This window comes from Belonocnema kinseyi, chromosome 10, assembly GCF_010883055.1.
Source record: "Belonocnema kinseyi isolate 2016_QV_RU_SX_M_011 chromosome 10, B_treatae_v1, whole genome shotgun sequence".
NCBI classification, from domain to species: domain Eukaryota; kingdom Metazoa; phylum Arthropoda; class Insecta; order Hymenoptera; family Cynipidae; genus Belonocnema; species Belonocnema kinseyi.
The window spans coordinates 96,281,841-96,297,870 of NC_046666.1; the positions used below are offsets into that span (position 1 = coordinate 96,281,841).

General features: G+C 36.3%; 2 protein-coding genes across 5 annotated transcripts in view; one reads left to right on the forward strand and one right to left on the reverse strand.

Moving 5' to 3' along the window:
* The window catches only part of LOC117181395 (supervillin-like), a 206,552-nt gene that overhangs the window by 6,135 nt on the left and 184,387 nt on the right, over positions 1-16,030 (forward strand). The gene's annotated exons all lie outside the window — the stretch shown is intronic.
* LOC117181272 (ATP-dependent DNA helicase PIF1-like) overlaps positions 14,653-16,030 on the reverse strand; it is a 3,117-nt gene continuing 1,739 nt past the window's right edge. The window contains exon 3 of the mRNA XM_033373834.1: positions 14,653-14,881. Within this exon, the coding sequence (XP_033229725.1) occupies positions 14,653-14,881 (229 nt within the window). The remainder of the gene's footprint in view (positions 14,882-16,030) is intronic.

The window sequence follows — 16,030 nt, forward strand, 5'->3', positions numbered from 1 at the left end:
ATGTAATAAATAATTAATAAATACGATTTTAACTATTTTTTAACAATAAAATTAATTAATAAGTAATTATTGAATGATATATAAGTTTGTCCTAGAAGTAGTAATAGTAGCAGTAATAGTAGTAGTAGTAGTAGTAGTAGTAGTAGTAGTAGTAGTTGTAGTAGTATTCTCTTGCGAGTACCTCGAAATGGGGTTGTTTTTCGGTAAAACTATACATGACTAAAATTGTAGAGCAGACAATTATCTATTAATATTTCTGATTAATTTATTTTTATTTAAACAATTAATGAATATATCATCATTTTTCTGAACATGGATCAATGACTCATTTCCACACTACCTACGAGGTAGAGTTTGTGGTGCGTTTTTTTAAATGTAGTTTCCCCAGGAGGCCTCATCCACTGCACACTTTTAAATATTTGTTCAAATGTAGTTGAAAACTATTAATCGTCATTATCATCAACTGTGTCTGCGAGGCTATCTATGGTTTATTTATTAAGACAACCTATACTTTGACAATTTAGACACATTACGGAACATTTTAGTCCAGCTTTCACGCAACCACAACGTTTACCGCATCCCATTTTACATGAACAAACGATCAACTTCGTTATGTGCTGGTGCCTTAGTAGTATAAACTGGAAATAAACTATTTTTTCCTCTTCTCCAACCCTACAGTTCTGGTTCTAAAGATTTTCCTCGCCATGTTTGAATCTGATGATAGACGCGTTAAGCGTGTTGTCGAGCAGCTTCGGAAATTGGAGGAAGCCCAGGTAGAGATACAGCCTGAATGGAAGTAGTCACAGATTTGTTGAAAAATACGTATCTGTACTTGTTTAAGCTTGTTTCAGAAGGTTTACCCTTATATCATATAATGCAAGAATGAATTGCTTCGCAGCAGCTGCTACTTGGCACTGAGTAGAATCGGGGTTGTTGAAAGTTTTTACAATATCCTGCAAGGATTCATTTTTATTCCGCAAAGTAATTGTTTCAACTTTTTCCTGCCCGAAGAAACAAGAGGTCGTATCGCATCCACTAAATGCGTGAGCAAATAAAATGGATTCCGTACTGTTTTTTAAAGACACAGACTCTTGCAAAAGTTTCGAACTATAAATGCGGGATCTTACGTTTCCTTTTTCTTCTTTTAGAAATAAAATATCATTTTCCACAGGAGAAAGAGCAATAATCAATGCGAGGAGATCCACATCTTGTCCAACTACAATTGTTTTATTCCAATGGGATTCATTCATGGCAGTCTGCACGACTAGATCAATAGCATCGTCATTAGCAACAAGTGTTTGAAAAATTTCGTTTTGAAGTCGTTTCTCTAATTGATAAATCAAAACGTGCTTTATTTTTAAGATTATTTAGGAATTTTTCTGGAAGCAAGGTTAAAACTGTATTTTCCTTAAATAAAATTTCGGGTGAAATATTTGTCAAAAGACGCTGTTGACGTTCAACACATTGCGTACTGGCTTCATTTAATGAATAACCGTCAAATACAATACCAAAGTTGTTGCCGTAATGTTTGGGAATAAATAGTTCATATGCATTGTAAATTTCTGGAAATGTAAAATCTTGCATTTATAGTTCGAAACTTTTGCCAACCACCAGGCTAGCTGTTACCTTTACTCTATACGCGGAATCGGGGCGCGCTTCGTTATCGACCGTGGGTCAAGACTACAATTCTCAAAGGGGAAAACCTCTTCTGGGACATTGAATTTTTGTTGACACTATCATCAATCGATATTACTTCAAAAATAATAAGACACGTTTCCCAGATTTTTGGTCCCTTGTGAGAACTATGAGCGTTTGTAAACCACATTAGCCAAGGGTGCAGAACCTCTACCGGTTCGCGCGCATGGACTCCCATCAAGCGGCGCTGGTCCAGTGGATAAGAGTGACTGGTAACCACGCTGCCGTGGGTTCGAATCTTTTTCTCAACTTTTTTTTCGTATTGTAAACATGTCAAGTAATAATTTTTAATGCTTCCTCGGCGAATAAATTATTTGTTTGAAAAATATTACTGGGAAATAAATATCATGCAGACACTTTTCGTCCATGCGCGTGAACCGGTACAGGTTCTGCACTTTTGGCTATTTATTTCCAAGTAATATTTTTCAAACAAATAATTTATTTGCCGGGGAAGTATTAAAAATTATTACTTGACATGTTTACAATACGAAAAAAAAGTTGAGAAAAAGATTCGAACCCACGGTAGCGTGGTTACCAGTCAGACTCTTTTCCACTGGACTAGCGGGGTATGATGGGAGTCCATGCGCGCGAACCGGTAGAGGTTCTGCACCCTTGGCTAATGTGATTTACAATCGCTCATAGTTCTTAACGGGGACCAAAAAATCCAGGACACCTGTCTCATTATTTTTGAAGCAATTTCGATTGATAATAGTCTCATTAAAAATTCAATGTCCCAGAAGAGGTTTTCTCCTTTGAGACTTGTAGTCTTGACCCACGGTCGATAACGAAAGGCGCCCCGATTCCGAGTATAGAGTGAAGGTAACAGTTAGCCTGTTGCTTGATTACAAATACAGTTACAAAAACAGAGATAGGGCATGTCAGTTCTCTCTGCTTTTTCCTCCATTTCGCAACGTATTTCGCAAAATTTGGGGACACCAGCATCAAGACCTGGCCCTTTGGAAGAACCGCTGGTCTCTATAACTCTTATTATTTCAGAGTTATGAGTAAAAAAATATATTAATAAACGATTCTAATCGTTCAAACGCTGCCGTCTGCTACCCGCTGGTTTCTATCTCGCAAAATTCATATTTATCGGGAAAATAATAATTTCCTCAACAAATTTTTTGATTTTTCAACATTTTATTGATTCAAGGATCTCGCCAAACCCCGAATATTCGACAAGTTTTCTTTCTTTCGTTCACAAATCCTTCGGAAAAAGTATATATGGAATCAGTGCCGTACCTATTTAAAAAAATCCAAAGTCGTATTGAACCAAAACCCTTGATAATGCAGAAACCATAGATAGACTCCCAGACACAGTTCATGATTATGACAAGTAATAGTTTTCAACTACTCTTGAACAAATATTTGAAAGTGTGCAGTGGATTAGCCTCCTGGGGAAACCACGATAAAAAAACGCACCACAAACTCTACCTCATAGGTGGTGTGGAAATGAGTCATTGATCCATTTTCAGAAAAATGATGATGATGCAGAAAAAATGTGAGGGGGTTTGAATCAGAACACAGGAATCCGCTAAGATTTCTAAATAAAATGGTGTTTCTGTAATTTGCGTAAAAAAATTTCGTTCCGAGCTATTTAGCAAAATACCAGTAAAAATGCTGTCACGAGGCCCATTGTTGAGACACCTTAACTTTCACATGACCCCAGAGCTAAGAATATGTTGGAAAAAATTTGAAAAAATTTTGGAGTGTCCTACAACATGTTTAGAATCCAGTAGAGACCTTAAAATTTAAAAATATTTTAAAATGTCAGTTTTGCAAGGTTCTTTGTTAAATGTTTTTATTTAGGAATTGAATGGAGCTATCGCGCTCTTTATTGGCTTAAAATGTGTGGTAATGTACCCTGATTCCTATTTTGTCCAGAAAACTGAATAAAAATTATATTATCGCGATTAAAGTCGCTCAGAATAATTTAGCGTTTAATAAGGCGAGGCGCATGCCACAGGAATAGAAAAAAGTGCAGAAAAAAGGCCCGTCATATTTCCCAGCGGCAGGCAGACTGTTTCTCCAGATTTTCCCACAGCTGCTGCTCGCTCAGCAGAGTCGTTTCAAAGCTTTGAGGTGGGCTGCGCTCTTCTCTCCTGATATAAAATGTTGATAGATTAATACAGTATCAAGTTTGCACACGAATTATCTTGTATTTTGTTTATTTAATATAGTACACTTATTTCGGTATTATAATATAATTTTGTAATTATTAGGCTGTTAATTCGCTACTGAAATGCGTGAAAGATTTGTTTATATGAGCAATTCCATGTCAAGTCATCTATAGAATGTAAGCTATTGTTAGAAATTGTAATAACTCTAATGCTGTGCAGGTGTATTAAAAAAAATCATTTGTAATAAGATACCGTTGTCAAAAAATATTTTTTAAACAAAAAATTTTAAAAACTTGGATTTTTCAAAAATGAATTTGTTAACTGAATTATTTAGAGGACAGTGTAAGCTATCTATAAATTTTTTAAGTCTGTTTTTTTCCAGAAATTCATTTTAAACATTCGTTTTTGAAAAAATTCAAGAAGGTATTGAAATTTTTTGTTTCAAGAAATATTTGTTCAGAACTGCATCACATTACGAATATTAAAAAAAAATACACCTTAATAGTATTAAAATCACAAAAGTTATGAGAGTTCAAAGAAAAAAGAAAAAAAATTTTAATTTTGAGTAACCTTTAATTTCTTGAAATTATTAAAAAATAGTGTTAGGGTTTTTCTTTCAAGACCTACGAGAATAAATACTACAATTTTCTTAAAAACTACTAACAATAGCTTAAGTTCTTCACATGTTTTGACATGAAATTGTACCTATATAATATATAAGTAATAATAATGATTAGAATTATAGCACAAAAGTATATGATAATAATTGTTCATATACGGCAATTGCTAACAATATTTTACAATCACCTGTCTTTGTTGTTAAAAGTATGAAGTCCTCTATTTTTATTTTCCAAGAAATTCAACACTTTCTTTTTGGCTAAATGTAAAATATTTATACTGCACTACATACGGTGCAACATTATCCTATTACGAATAATCTAAAAAAAATATGCACATGTAATTGCTCATATAAACAAATCTTTCACGTATTTCAGTAGCAAATTAACAGCCTAATAATTACAAAATTATATTATAACACCGAAATAAGTGTACTTTATTAAATAAACAGAATAGAAGATAATTCGTATGCAAGCTTGATACTGCATTATAATATCAAAATTTCATATCAGGAGAGAAGGGCGCAGCCCACCTCAAAGCTTTGAGACGGCCCTGCTGAGCCAGCAGCAGCTATGGGAAAATCTGGAGAAAACGTCTGCTTGCCGTTTGGCAATATGACAGACATTTTTTTCTACATTTTTTTCTACTCCACATGGCACGCGCCTTGCCTCATTAAACTCTGAATTATTCTGAGCGACTTTAATCGCGAAAATATAATTTTTATTCAGTTTTGTGAACAAAATAGAAATTAGGGTACATTACCACACATTTTAAGCTATTAAACAGCGCGTTAGCTCCATTCAATTCCTAAATAAAAACATTTAACAAAAAACCTTGCAAAACTGACATTTTAAAATATTTTTAAATTTTAAGGTCTCTACTGGTTTCTCAACATGTTCTAGGACACTTCTGAATTTTTTGAAATTTTTTCCAACATATTCTTAACTCTGAGGTCATGTAAAAGTTAAGGTGTCTCAACAATGGGCCTCGCGATAGCATTTTTACTGGTATTTTGCTAAATAGCTCAGAACGAAATTTTTTTACGCAAATTACAGAAACACCATTTTATTCAGAAAACTTTACGAATTCATGTTTTTCTTATTCGAACCTCCTCACATTTTTTCTGCGGAGTTATTGCCTTCTAAAGTGGGGGGTCTTGATTTTTTGCAGCGATATTACTATTACTTCTACTATTACTACTTCTAGTACAAACTTATATATCATTGAATAAATACTTATAAATTAATTTTATTGTTAAAAAATGCTTAAAATCGTACTTACTAATTACTTAATACATTATACATATACACATAGGCTTTAATTAATTTTTCATCAAATGAATCACTGATATATTTTCGGACTAATGTTTATATAATGTTTAGTTGTTAAAATAATAAACATTTAATGAGCGTTATTCATAGAGAAATGTCTGCTCTACAATTTTAGTCGGGAATTCTGACCCGTACCAGAAAAATGCAAAGAACACTTCTCATTTAGAATTTAACCTACTATTCTTTTGTACTTGACTATTTTTATCGTTAGATGCACGTTTTTCGAAATAATCGCCAAAAACCAATTTTCGCGGATTGTTTGTTAGATTTAAGGGTTTTCCTCCCACCGGTCAGAGGGAAACTCTTTTGATATTTGATTCGGATGCCACATGGACAAACGTACGATAGATATTCAAACTTTATACATTTTTTCTAGAAAAAAGTCTAATTTTACTGGACTATATCCTTTCTACTTTTTTTTTTATACTACTTCGAAGTCAGCATTTCTAAACAATCAAGTTTTCCTTATTTTGGTTTTTTTAAACCAATGATATCAAAAGAAGAAATCTATAACGAAGGCATTTTAATTTTTCATCTCAATTGTACATTTCAAAAGGTTTAATTTGAGCTATCCCCATAGAATATTGGGCTAAAAGAAACGCTTCCGTCATGGGATCTAAATAACAAACTTCTCGAAATTTTTCTTGATTTAATTTTTTTTAACCACTGACATCAAAAAAGAAAACGATAACAGAAAATTTTATTTTCTATATGAATTGTTGATGTCAAGGTCTTCCATTTGAGTAATACCTGAAGAAATTCGGACTAAAAGAAAAGTTTCCCGTATATGACTTTATAACAAAATTTGCCTTAGATTTGAACTATTGATATAAAAAAATACAATATTGCATAGCAGGTTTGATTTTAATTTAATTCTAAATGGCAAAAGTTTTAATTTAAGCTATTCTCGTAGAAAATCAGACTAAAAGAAAGCCATCCAGCGTAGGGTTCCAATAAACGAAAAATAATTGTGAAAAAGTAGATTACTAATCTTCACAGAACGATAGATGTAAAAATGAATATCATAATTTTGCTTAGGAATAAGAACGATGTTTTCACTCTGGGAAAATTATAAACAATGTTCAAGTCAGCTCCAGAAACAAATATCAAACTTATGTCCCGATTTCTGTGTTTTTTCTTATTGTTCGTAGTGTGAAATTATACTTATTTTTCGTATTTTTAACTTTTATTTTGAATATGTTTTGCCTACGAGAAATTATATTATAGTTCATACATATCTTTTTATACTTTACTTGTCTACTGATTACGTATTTTCTTTTTATGCATTAGTTTGTACTATGAATCAGATTTTTAAAATACTTTTTACATTCTCATTCATGAGAGTGTAATGCAATCTTCCAAATTTTTGATCTCTGGTTTTTAATGGATCTTTACGTTTTGGCAGTCACAGAATCCGAAATTCATAAAATTTTACCGGCGTCTGTATGTATGGTCACCTGAATGTTGTAGCCACGCTAACTTTTGAAGGATTTGACCAATCATGTCAGCTTTTGCTACACTTCTTAAGGTTCCCAAAATTAAAATTTGAAAAAAATAAATTAATTTCAAATAAAATTCTTTTGTTAAATTTTTCATAGATGGGTAGAAGACTTGCAAATTAACCGAATAAAATTTTCAATTTCGATGAAAATGAGAAAAGTTACATACTTTGGAAAATTTTGAAAATGTTCAGAAAAATAGAAAAAAAAACATTTTTTCCTAAAAAATTAGGAAATTTCATTCAAATTCATCACTAGATATCAAATACATTTAGAAACTATGTCAGTTAAATTTTTCGATTAGACAAAAATTTTAAAAGTTTGAGCTTTCAAAATTGGAATAAAACTTTTGTATGAGTTTTAGAAATTTTGATCAAATTTTCTGATACGTGTCAAAAAGACTTGCGAATTATCCTGATGACATTTTTAAATTCGACAAAACTTCAAAAAGTTATATGCTCTTAACGTTTAAAAAATTTCTTAAAGAAAAAAAAACTTTTAATAGGTTGAGAAATATCAATCCAAATTTCTACTAGATGTAAAATACTTAATCAGATTCGATAAAAATGAATCATGCGTCGTTTGTCCATAACTATTATAAAGTTGTTTTTCTTTTCCATAAGGATGTCATCTTATGATGAAAAAACCTCTTAAATTTTGAGGTTTTTTTCTTCTTATATATTTTAAAAAACATTATTTTTTCACATGTTACCAAAATTGGAGTTTTAACTGGTTTTTATTTTTATTTTCAATATTTGACTTGTTAACATTGACATGTTTTACTCCAATTTTGAAGTTTTTATCGTTTTTTTCGTTTCCACTTAAAACAAAATATAGATTTCTTGAAAAAGGCACGCAGTTATGCCGAAACGTCGAAAGGTTGAATAAACGATTTTTTCAGTAATTCTCGTTTATTATATATATTTTCAACAATTGAAGACCGTAAGACCTACAAAAAATTAAACATGCGTCGATGTAAAATATATGTTTTTCGAAACTATTAACATGGAATTTTTTAAGAGATCCATAAGTTTAAAACGTTATGTTTAGTAGATTTTAAGCTATGTAAACCTGACAGCATCAGGTCATCAAATCATGATGTCTCCTATTTCATAATTAAGGGCTCATTTACGGCTAACTTACTGCCCCATTGCCGAATTTTCGGCTCTTCATTTTTTTTAAATATGAATGGTGCTGCCACCTTTACTTCAAGCCAGCAGAGCCACTCAAGGAGGCGGTCAAAAATGATTATATCAAATTCCCCTTTCTACAAGAATTTCTGGTTCATTTCGGGCTCCAGGAATCCCTTTAAACTACTGTCCTACCTTCATAATTAAAAAAGGGCCGCGAAAGGCAAAGGGACAAAAACTTAATATTCGATTTTTCTTCATAACATTAATGAGGGCCTATTTAGGGCTCATTTCCTACCCAACTGTGGATTTTACTACTCAGCCCCTATTATAAAATATGCAACGGTGCTGCCAACTTTACTTAAGCCAACAGCGCCACTGGAGGAATCGGTCAAAAAATGATTATATCAATTTCCACTTTTCACAGGAATTTCCGGCTCGAGATATCCCTTCGAACCACTGCCTTACCCTCACAGTTAAACAAGGGTCACGAAGGGCAAAGGTACAAAATTTAGATTTTTGAAGTCTCTTCCCAGCATTAATAAGGGACTGGTTAGGGCTCACTTTCTATCCAACTATGGATTTTACTACATAGCCCTTTTTATAAAATAGGCCACAGTGCTGCCAGTTTTACCGCAAACCCGCAGCACCACTCGAGGAATCGGTCAGAAAATGATTATATCAAATTCTCCTTTTTTTCAGAAAATTCCGGCTCATTTCTGGCTTGCGATAACCCTTTGACCCACTGCCCTATCTTCAAAATTAAAAAAGCGTCCCTGAGGGCAAAAGGCCAGAACATCAATTTTCGGTTTTTCTTTCTGACATCAATTATAAGGCTTGTATTTAGGGCTCAATTTCTGTTGCAATATAAATTTACACCTGCACACTTTATGAAAAACGTACCGAGGTGTTTTTAACTTCGAATAATATCAGACACACGATCTGAAAACATTGCTAAAAAATTGTTATTCCTAAATTCTGCTATGGTAGGAACTTCCGGCTCGAGATAACCTTTTGAATCACTCTTCTACTTCAAAAATTAAAAAGGGACCGCTATGGGCAATGGGAAAAAATTTTAATTTTGGATTTATCTTCCTAACAAGGGCCTGTTTATGGCTTACTTTCCATCCAACAATGGATTTTAATATGCCCTGATGCTATGCTGTCAGCTTTACTTCAAGCCAGGAGCTCCACTCGAGAAATCGGTCAAAATATGATTATGTCAAATTCCTAATTTGATATAATCACTATAATTATTAATCCCCTTTTGCAATTCACAAATTATTTATATTATTTATTCACATAAACACTATAACTAACTGTTATATCTTCACATTTTTATATTTTGTCCTTATTATTTAAACAGTTCATTCCTTTGATGGAAATTCTGACAATGATAACCTGTTTTAAATATCTCTTATCGTTCACGAGATGCTTGATACTTATTCCAATTTTGATCTTCTTAAAACCAATTTTAGATGCTCGTTAAAATTCATAGGATCTAAAGCTCATTTAGGACTCGCGGACTATCCTAATAAAAATTAACCAAAAAAAATTTTGTTAACAAGCCTTTAAACAATGTATTACAAAAATTTATTTTTAAATCAATATTTTCTAAAAAGGCTAAGTAGTAAAATCTATAGTTGGATAGAAAGTGAGCCGTAATAGTGCCTTATTAACGTCAGGATGAGAAATCAAAAATGTATATTTGGTCCCTTTACCCTTTGTGACCGATTCTTCGAGTAGTGCTGCTGGCTTGAAGTAAAGCTGATAGCACCGTTGCATATTTTATAAAAAGGGATAAGTAGTAAAATTTATACTCAGATAGATAGTAAGCCTTACATAGGCCCTTATTAATGTCATGAAGAGAAATAAAAAATATATATTTTGTTCCTTGGCCCTTCGTGGCCTTTTTTCAATTATGAAGATAGGACATTGGTTGAAAGGGAATCCTGGAGCCGGAAATTTCTGTAAAAGGGGAATTTTATATTATAATTTTTTACTGATTCCTCGAGTAGCGCTGCTGGCTTGAAGTAAAGCTGGCAGCACCGCTGCATATTTTATAAAAAGGGCTAAGTAGTAAAATCCATAATTGGATAGAAAATGAGCCCTAAAGAGGCCCTTATTAATGTTAGAAAGAAAAATCGAATATTAAGTTTTTGTTCCTTTGTCCTTCGCGGCCCTTTTTTAATTATGAAGGTAGGACAGTGGTTTAAAGTGATGCCTGGAGCCGGAAATGAGCCAGAAGTTTCTGTAAAAAGGGGAATCTGATATAATCTTTTTTGACCGATTCCTTGAGTGGCGCTGCTGGCTTGAAGTAAAGCTTGCAGCACCATGCATATTTAAAAAAAAATTACAAGCCGAAAATTGGGCAATGGGGCATTAAATTATCCCTAAATGAGTAGCGTGCATATTTTGTGTTTTTTCTTTATTGATAGTTGTCTCTGACGCTGACTTCAAAATTATGTATAGTTTTCCAAGTGTGCATCGTTCTTATTATTAATTTAAACACGTTATTAATATGATAAAAATATTAAAACGTTCACTTTGTTGAATTATTCTCTTCTTATCGTTCTAATGATATTACTAAATTTCTTTTCCTGAATTTTTTATTATAGTATACCACTTTACTCAGTTTTTTATTTTAAAATTGTTTTTTCCCCTATTTTATCAATTGTAGAAGTTTAGTTTCACCTGAAGAACGAACCATTAATATTTTACTTCTATTATATTTCTATTTATTAATTATTATCATAATATAATATGTGGCGTTCCATAAGAAAAGGGATAATTTTTCATGTCGTAATTTATAAGAAGCGTTTTTGTGAACAATGGTCAAAATGATTGATTTTGGGGTTCCGACGGGAAATCATACTTCAATCTATGCACTATCTCAGGAAAATATTATACTTATGTCCCGGAAGTGGTTTATGCAGTGTAATTTTGGAAAAAATGTTACTTTCACTGAAATTTGCATATAATTTGATTTATTAGAATAACATTTTATGTAATCTTTCAACTCCGCAGGGAAAATATTCTTTTATTCTGTTAAATATTATTATATAACCAATTCTGGCTCTTTATTTTTGTTGAAGTTTTTAAAAAATATATATACATATTTTATTAAAGTTTTAAAATTTTTACTATAGTATGATTTTTCAAAAATGTACTATGATAAGAGAAAACCCAATTCATGTTAATTTTGGAAATAAAACATTTTTGAAAATAATTTTTTAAACTGAAATTTTTCTTTCAATAACTTAAAGAAATATGTTTTCATCAAATGTATGTCGCTTAGGGTGATCCAAAAAAACGCTTTTCGAGCAAAAGGGCATGTCACCCCCCTCTCACACAGTTCCATTTTCGGAAAAAGATGTAGTCAACCCGTGTCTGTCTCGAATAGTTAAGGGTTAAGAGGGAGAGTGGCGGTAGGTGCTTTTCAAATGAGTGACATACAGATTTGTGACATGTAAATACATTAATGGAATGGAGGATGGGTAGCTTTGCAAAGCGAGGTTGACATAGACTAAAAGGTGTCCGATGAGTACTCGGCTGTGTGTATGTATGTGTCTCGGGGGATACTCTGCCAGAGAGGTATCCGTTGAGCACTCGGTTGTATGTGCGTGTGTGTCAGACTCTGTGGACCCTCTGGCGGTGAGGCGTCCGTTGAGCACTCTTCTGTGTTTATGTGTATATGAATTGGCCTCGGTGGACCCTCTAACGATGAGGGGTCCTTTGAGCACTCTGTTGTGTGGGCTTAAATGTGTACGTATATATGTGTGTGTGATAGCAGGTGGGGTTCAGAGAGGTAGGAATGGATAAGAAACCTAAACAACTTTATTAAACTCAAGAAGAAAGCATCTAAAAATAAAAAGAATAAAGTATGGTAATCGCCCTGCGTGTAAACATGTTTGATGACAATGAAGCTTTCTACTAAAAGGGGGACAAGGGTGTTAAATAAAGCAAAACAAAAAGCCAGTCCTACGTGCTTAAAATCAGGGCGCAGCTCAGGATTGCCGGCAAGAGGGACCGCAGTGTCGTTGCGTGTCGGGGTGGCAGATCCAGTTTGAGTGATATTTATAGAAGAGGCTGGCTGGTTGGTTTCGCGGGTATCGAGAAATCATCCCGTGGCCCCAACGACGTCTTACTGGCTTTCCTGATTGTGTTCCTGTTCACTTTATTATTAGAATCATGAGGCAAATACAAACTTGAAACTAACGACTACATTTTCTACGCTTCTTATTTCTATTTAAACGTATATTTCTATGTGATCAGCCCAAAACGTCGCAAGAAAGAAAAGCTTGAATTATTTCTTATAATTTGTCAGCACGCTGGCGGACGACAATTTCCATCGGGTCCTTCTGCGACGTTTTGGGTGATAACTATTATTAAGGATTAACTTAATCTTAATTTTTCTTTAACAACGAGGCCTTCTAAACGAATTACGGCTAAGTATACTGTAAAATAATAAAAGCTCAAAAGGCTGAGTTCACTTTTTACAATACATTTGCATTAAAGCAATGAAAAAAGAAAGGGTGTGGTTTTAAGTCTAGTAATCGGTTATTCTTTTATTATTTACATTACGGGAGCACTACTTACTACGAGGTCGGAAATCGTATCGAGGTGGAAGAGCCTCACATCGTGGTGGTCTCTTCAGTCTCCTTCGGCTCGTCCGAGCTTCCTCCTGGTCAGCGTATTCGTTCCTTAAACATCAGGTAGTTCCTCAACCGAGGGACTCGCTCGCCCTTGAGCCAACCTTGGTTTGGAAGTCTCTTCCTTGAGAGAATTCGGGTTTTTAGATCCCCGTGAAGTGTCTAATGACGCATTGGAAAGCGTGTTGGGTTTTTTATCCTCAGTCTTGTGAATGACGACGCGTTTGTTCATTTGAACATCGGGTGGTTCCTCATCCGAGGGCTTTGCTCGCCGTTGAGCCATACTTGGCTCAGCAGTCTCTTTCTGGAGAGAGCTCGGGTTTCTTGATCCCCGTGAAGTGTCCAACGACGTATCGGGAAGCGTGTTGGTTTTGCGATCCTCAATCTCGTAAACGACGGCATGTTCTTTCCTTGGTGTGACGAGGATTGATTGGTCGTCTTCTCCCGAACGCTACAAGTCATGTCCGGCCCAGAGGAGAGAGATCTGTGTACTTTATGCTCGTGAAATGGGAGCATCTGCGTTCCGGTGATTTTTACCAGACTGTTTCCCATCTGGACCTGATAGATTTCGCCGTCGAAGTGCTGTATGATTTGATATGGTCCTTTGCACTTCGAGGCGAGGGCTTCATTGAAGCCGCGCTCCTTGTCGGACAAGAAGTGTGTCAGAACGCGTACCATATCATCCATTGGAGAGCGTGGAGGTTTTATAGACAGGGGCTATTTTTTATTGATGTAACGGGCGTGATTACTTCGTACTTCCTCCGCAATATTCTCACATTGAAGCTGAGTCCTTGCGGATTCATTCCACGGGTTCTAAAGGATTTACAACTCGCGCATAAGAGGCAGGTACGTGTATACTCCCGTACGTCGCTACGCATCCTATCCCAGGTAAACTTTTCCTGAATGGCCCGAAGAGCTTCAGCGCCTCCCGGGTGACCCGAAACACCGCTGTCATGTTACTTGTAGAGAACTCGTTCGTAGCAGTTCTCCGGTACTAGTATTGACCACCGGGTCTCGCTCATTCCCATATCGCTTGTGTGTATTTGAAGACAGCAAGTTAAGTCAGGATCAGGCATACCCAGCTCCAATGGATGGCAGAAGGCTTCCTTTATTTGATGAAAAGCTTCTTCAGCCCCTTCTTGCTTGTGGGGGCTTTCGCATGTACAATGACTTGAATGTGTGCATCGTTGAGAGTGCGTGCCTGAGCACCGTGGTTGGCGGGTTCTGGGTACCATTGGAGACGGGCGCTTGTGCTCCATTGTGAGCGGGAACAGGAGGCCATTTGAAAGTTGATGTCTGAACGTCGTTGAGAGTGGGTGCCTGAACACCGTGGCAGAAGGATCTTTGGGCATCACTGAACGCATGTTCTTAAGTACCATCAAAGGTACCTGCGCACCACTGTTAGGAAGTACTGATATCCCAGTGTAATGAGTGGTTTGGTAAATGTTTTAGCTAGGACCCGAAATGGGATTCAAGTTTCGGTTACCCTCATCGTCCAGAAATAATTCCCGATTATTGTCAGCTGCTGAGACCTGATTCTGGATGGACCCAGTGTTCCGGGTAGCCTCGGGATCACTTACGGAGGCTGGATGCCGGTTCGCGTTAGATTACGTATCCGCCATTAAATTCGAACCACTGGAAAGGGATATCGGGTGAGGAGGCGCGGATTCCGCAATTTTCGAAGCTGGTGGAGCTGAACTAATTCCCGCATCGAGGTTGAAGTTGTTAATGGGTGATTGTTGAACAATGACTGGATTTTCCTGAGCGCTTGGCAAGTCCGTCGTGGATCCTTGCTCGAGAACTCGATCCGTAAACTGGCCAAGGGGAGTAGTTATCCTGATTAAGAATTCGGAAGTAAGCCTGTGTCGGGGCGAGGAATACGCAGGTGATGAGGACTCTCAGCTAGTGAGATCGGGGGATCCCTTGTGGGTGTCGATGGGCAAGTGCCACTACGTAGCGACAACCTATAATAATAGGTTGCCATACATAGGGCGCTAAAAATTGTAGTAATGAACTCGTGTTTGTTTTGAATAGGTACGGGGTAGGGGGAGAGAAGCGGTAGGTGCTTTTCAAGGGAGTGAAATACAAATTTGTGCTTTGTAAATAGATCAATGGAATGGAGGAAGGGTAGTTTTGGAAAGAGAAGTTGACAGAGATTAAAAGGTGTCCGTTGAGTACTCGGCTGTGTGTATCTATGTGTCTCGGTGTCGCACTCAGTCGCACTCGGTTCTATGTGCGTGTGTGTCAGACTCTGTGGACCCTCTGGTGGTGGGGGGTCTGTTTATCACTCGGCTGTGCTTATGTGTATTTAAATCGGACTCGGTGGACCCTCTTACGATGAGGGGTCCTTTGAGCACTCGGTTGTTTTGTATGTGTGTCGGACCCGGTGGACCCCCTGACGGTGAGGGGTTCTTTGAGTACTCGGTTGTATGTTTGTGTTTGTGAGTCGGACTCTGTGGAACCTCTGGCGGGGAGGGGTCCGTTGAACACTCGACTGTGTGTGTGTATGTATGTATGGCTGAATGCCGTTGTCAGGTTGATGTGTCTGGATTCCATATGTGTTGAGAGGTAGATCTTTCGCGTTGCGTGCTAGATGGCAGCTGCGCTGCGAAGACGTACCTATCGGGGTGGTAGATCCGGTTTGAGTGCCGACCGGAGGGAGCTCTTCCATATTTATAGGAGAGGCTCGCGCGTCTTACGCGAAGAGGGGTAGCAACGTCGCGTAGTGGCTGGTGCGCGCGAAGAGAGGATATTGCATTGACAGTTCGTTCTTTGCGAAAACCGGGGGTACCGATGCCGCGTAGTGGCTACCGTGTTGAAAGAGGAGATATTGAAAGGATGGTTGGTTGGTCTCGCGGGTGTCGCGAAATCATCCCGTGGCCCCAACGACGTCTTATTGGCTTTCCTGATTGTGCTTCCGTTTACTTTATTATTAGAATTATTGTCTTTGAATTTGACAACAGTGTCATCTGACACTCGAATAAA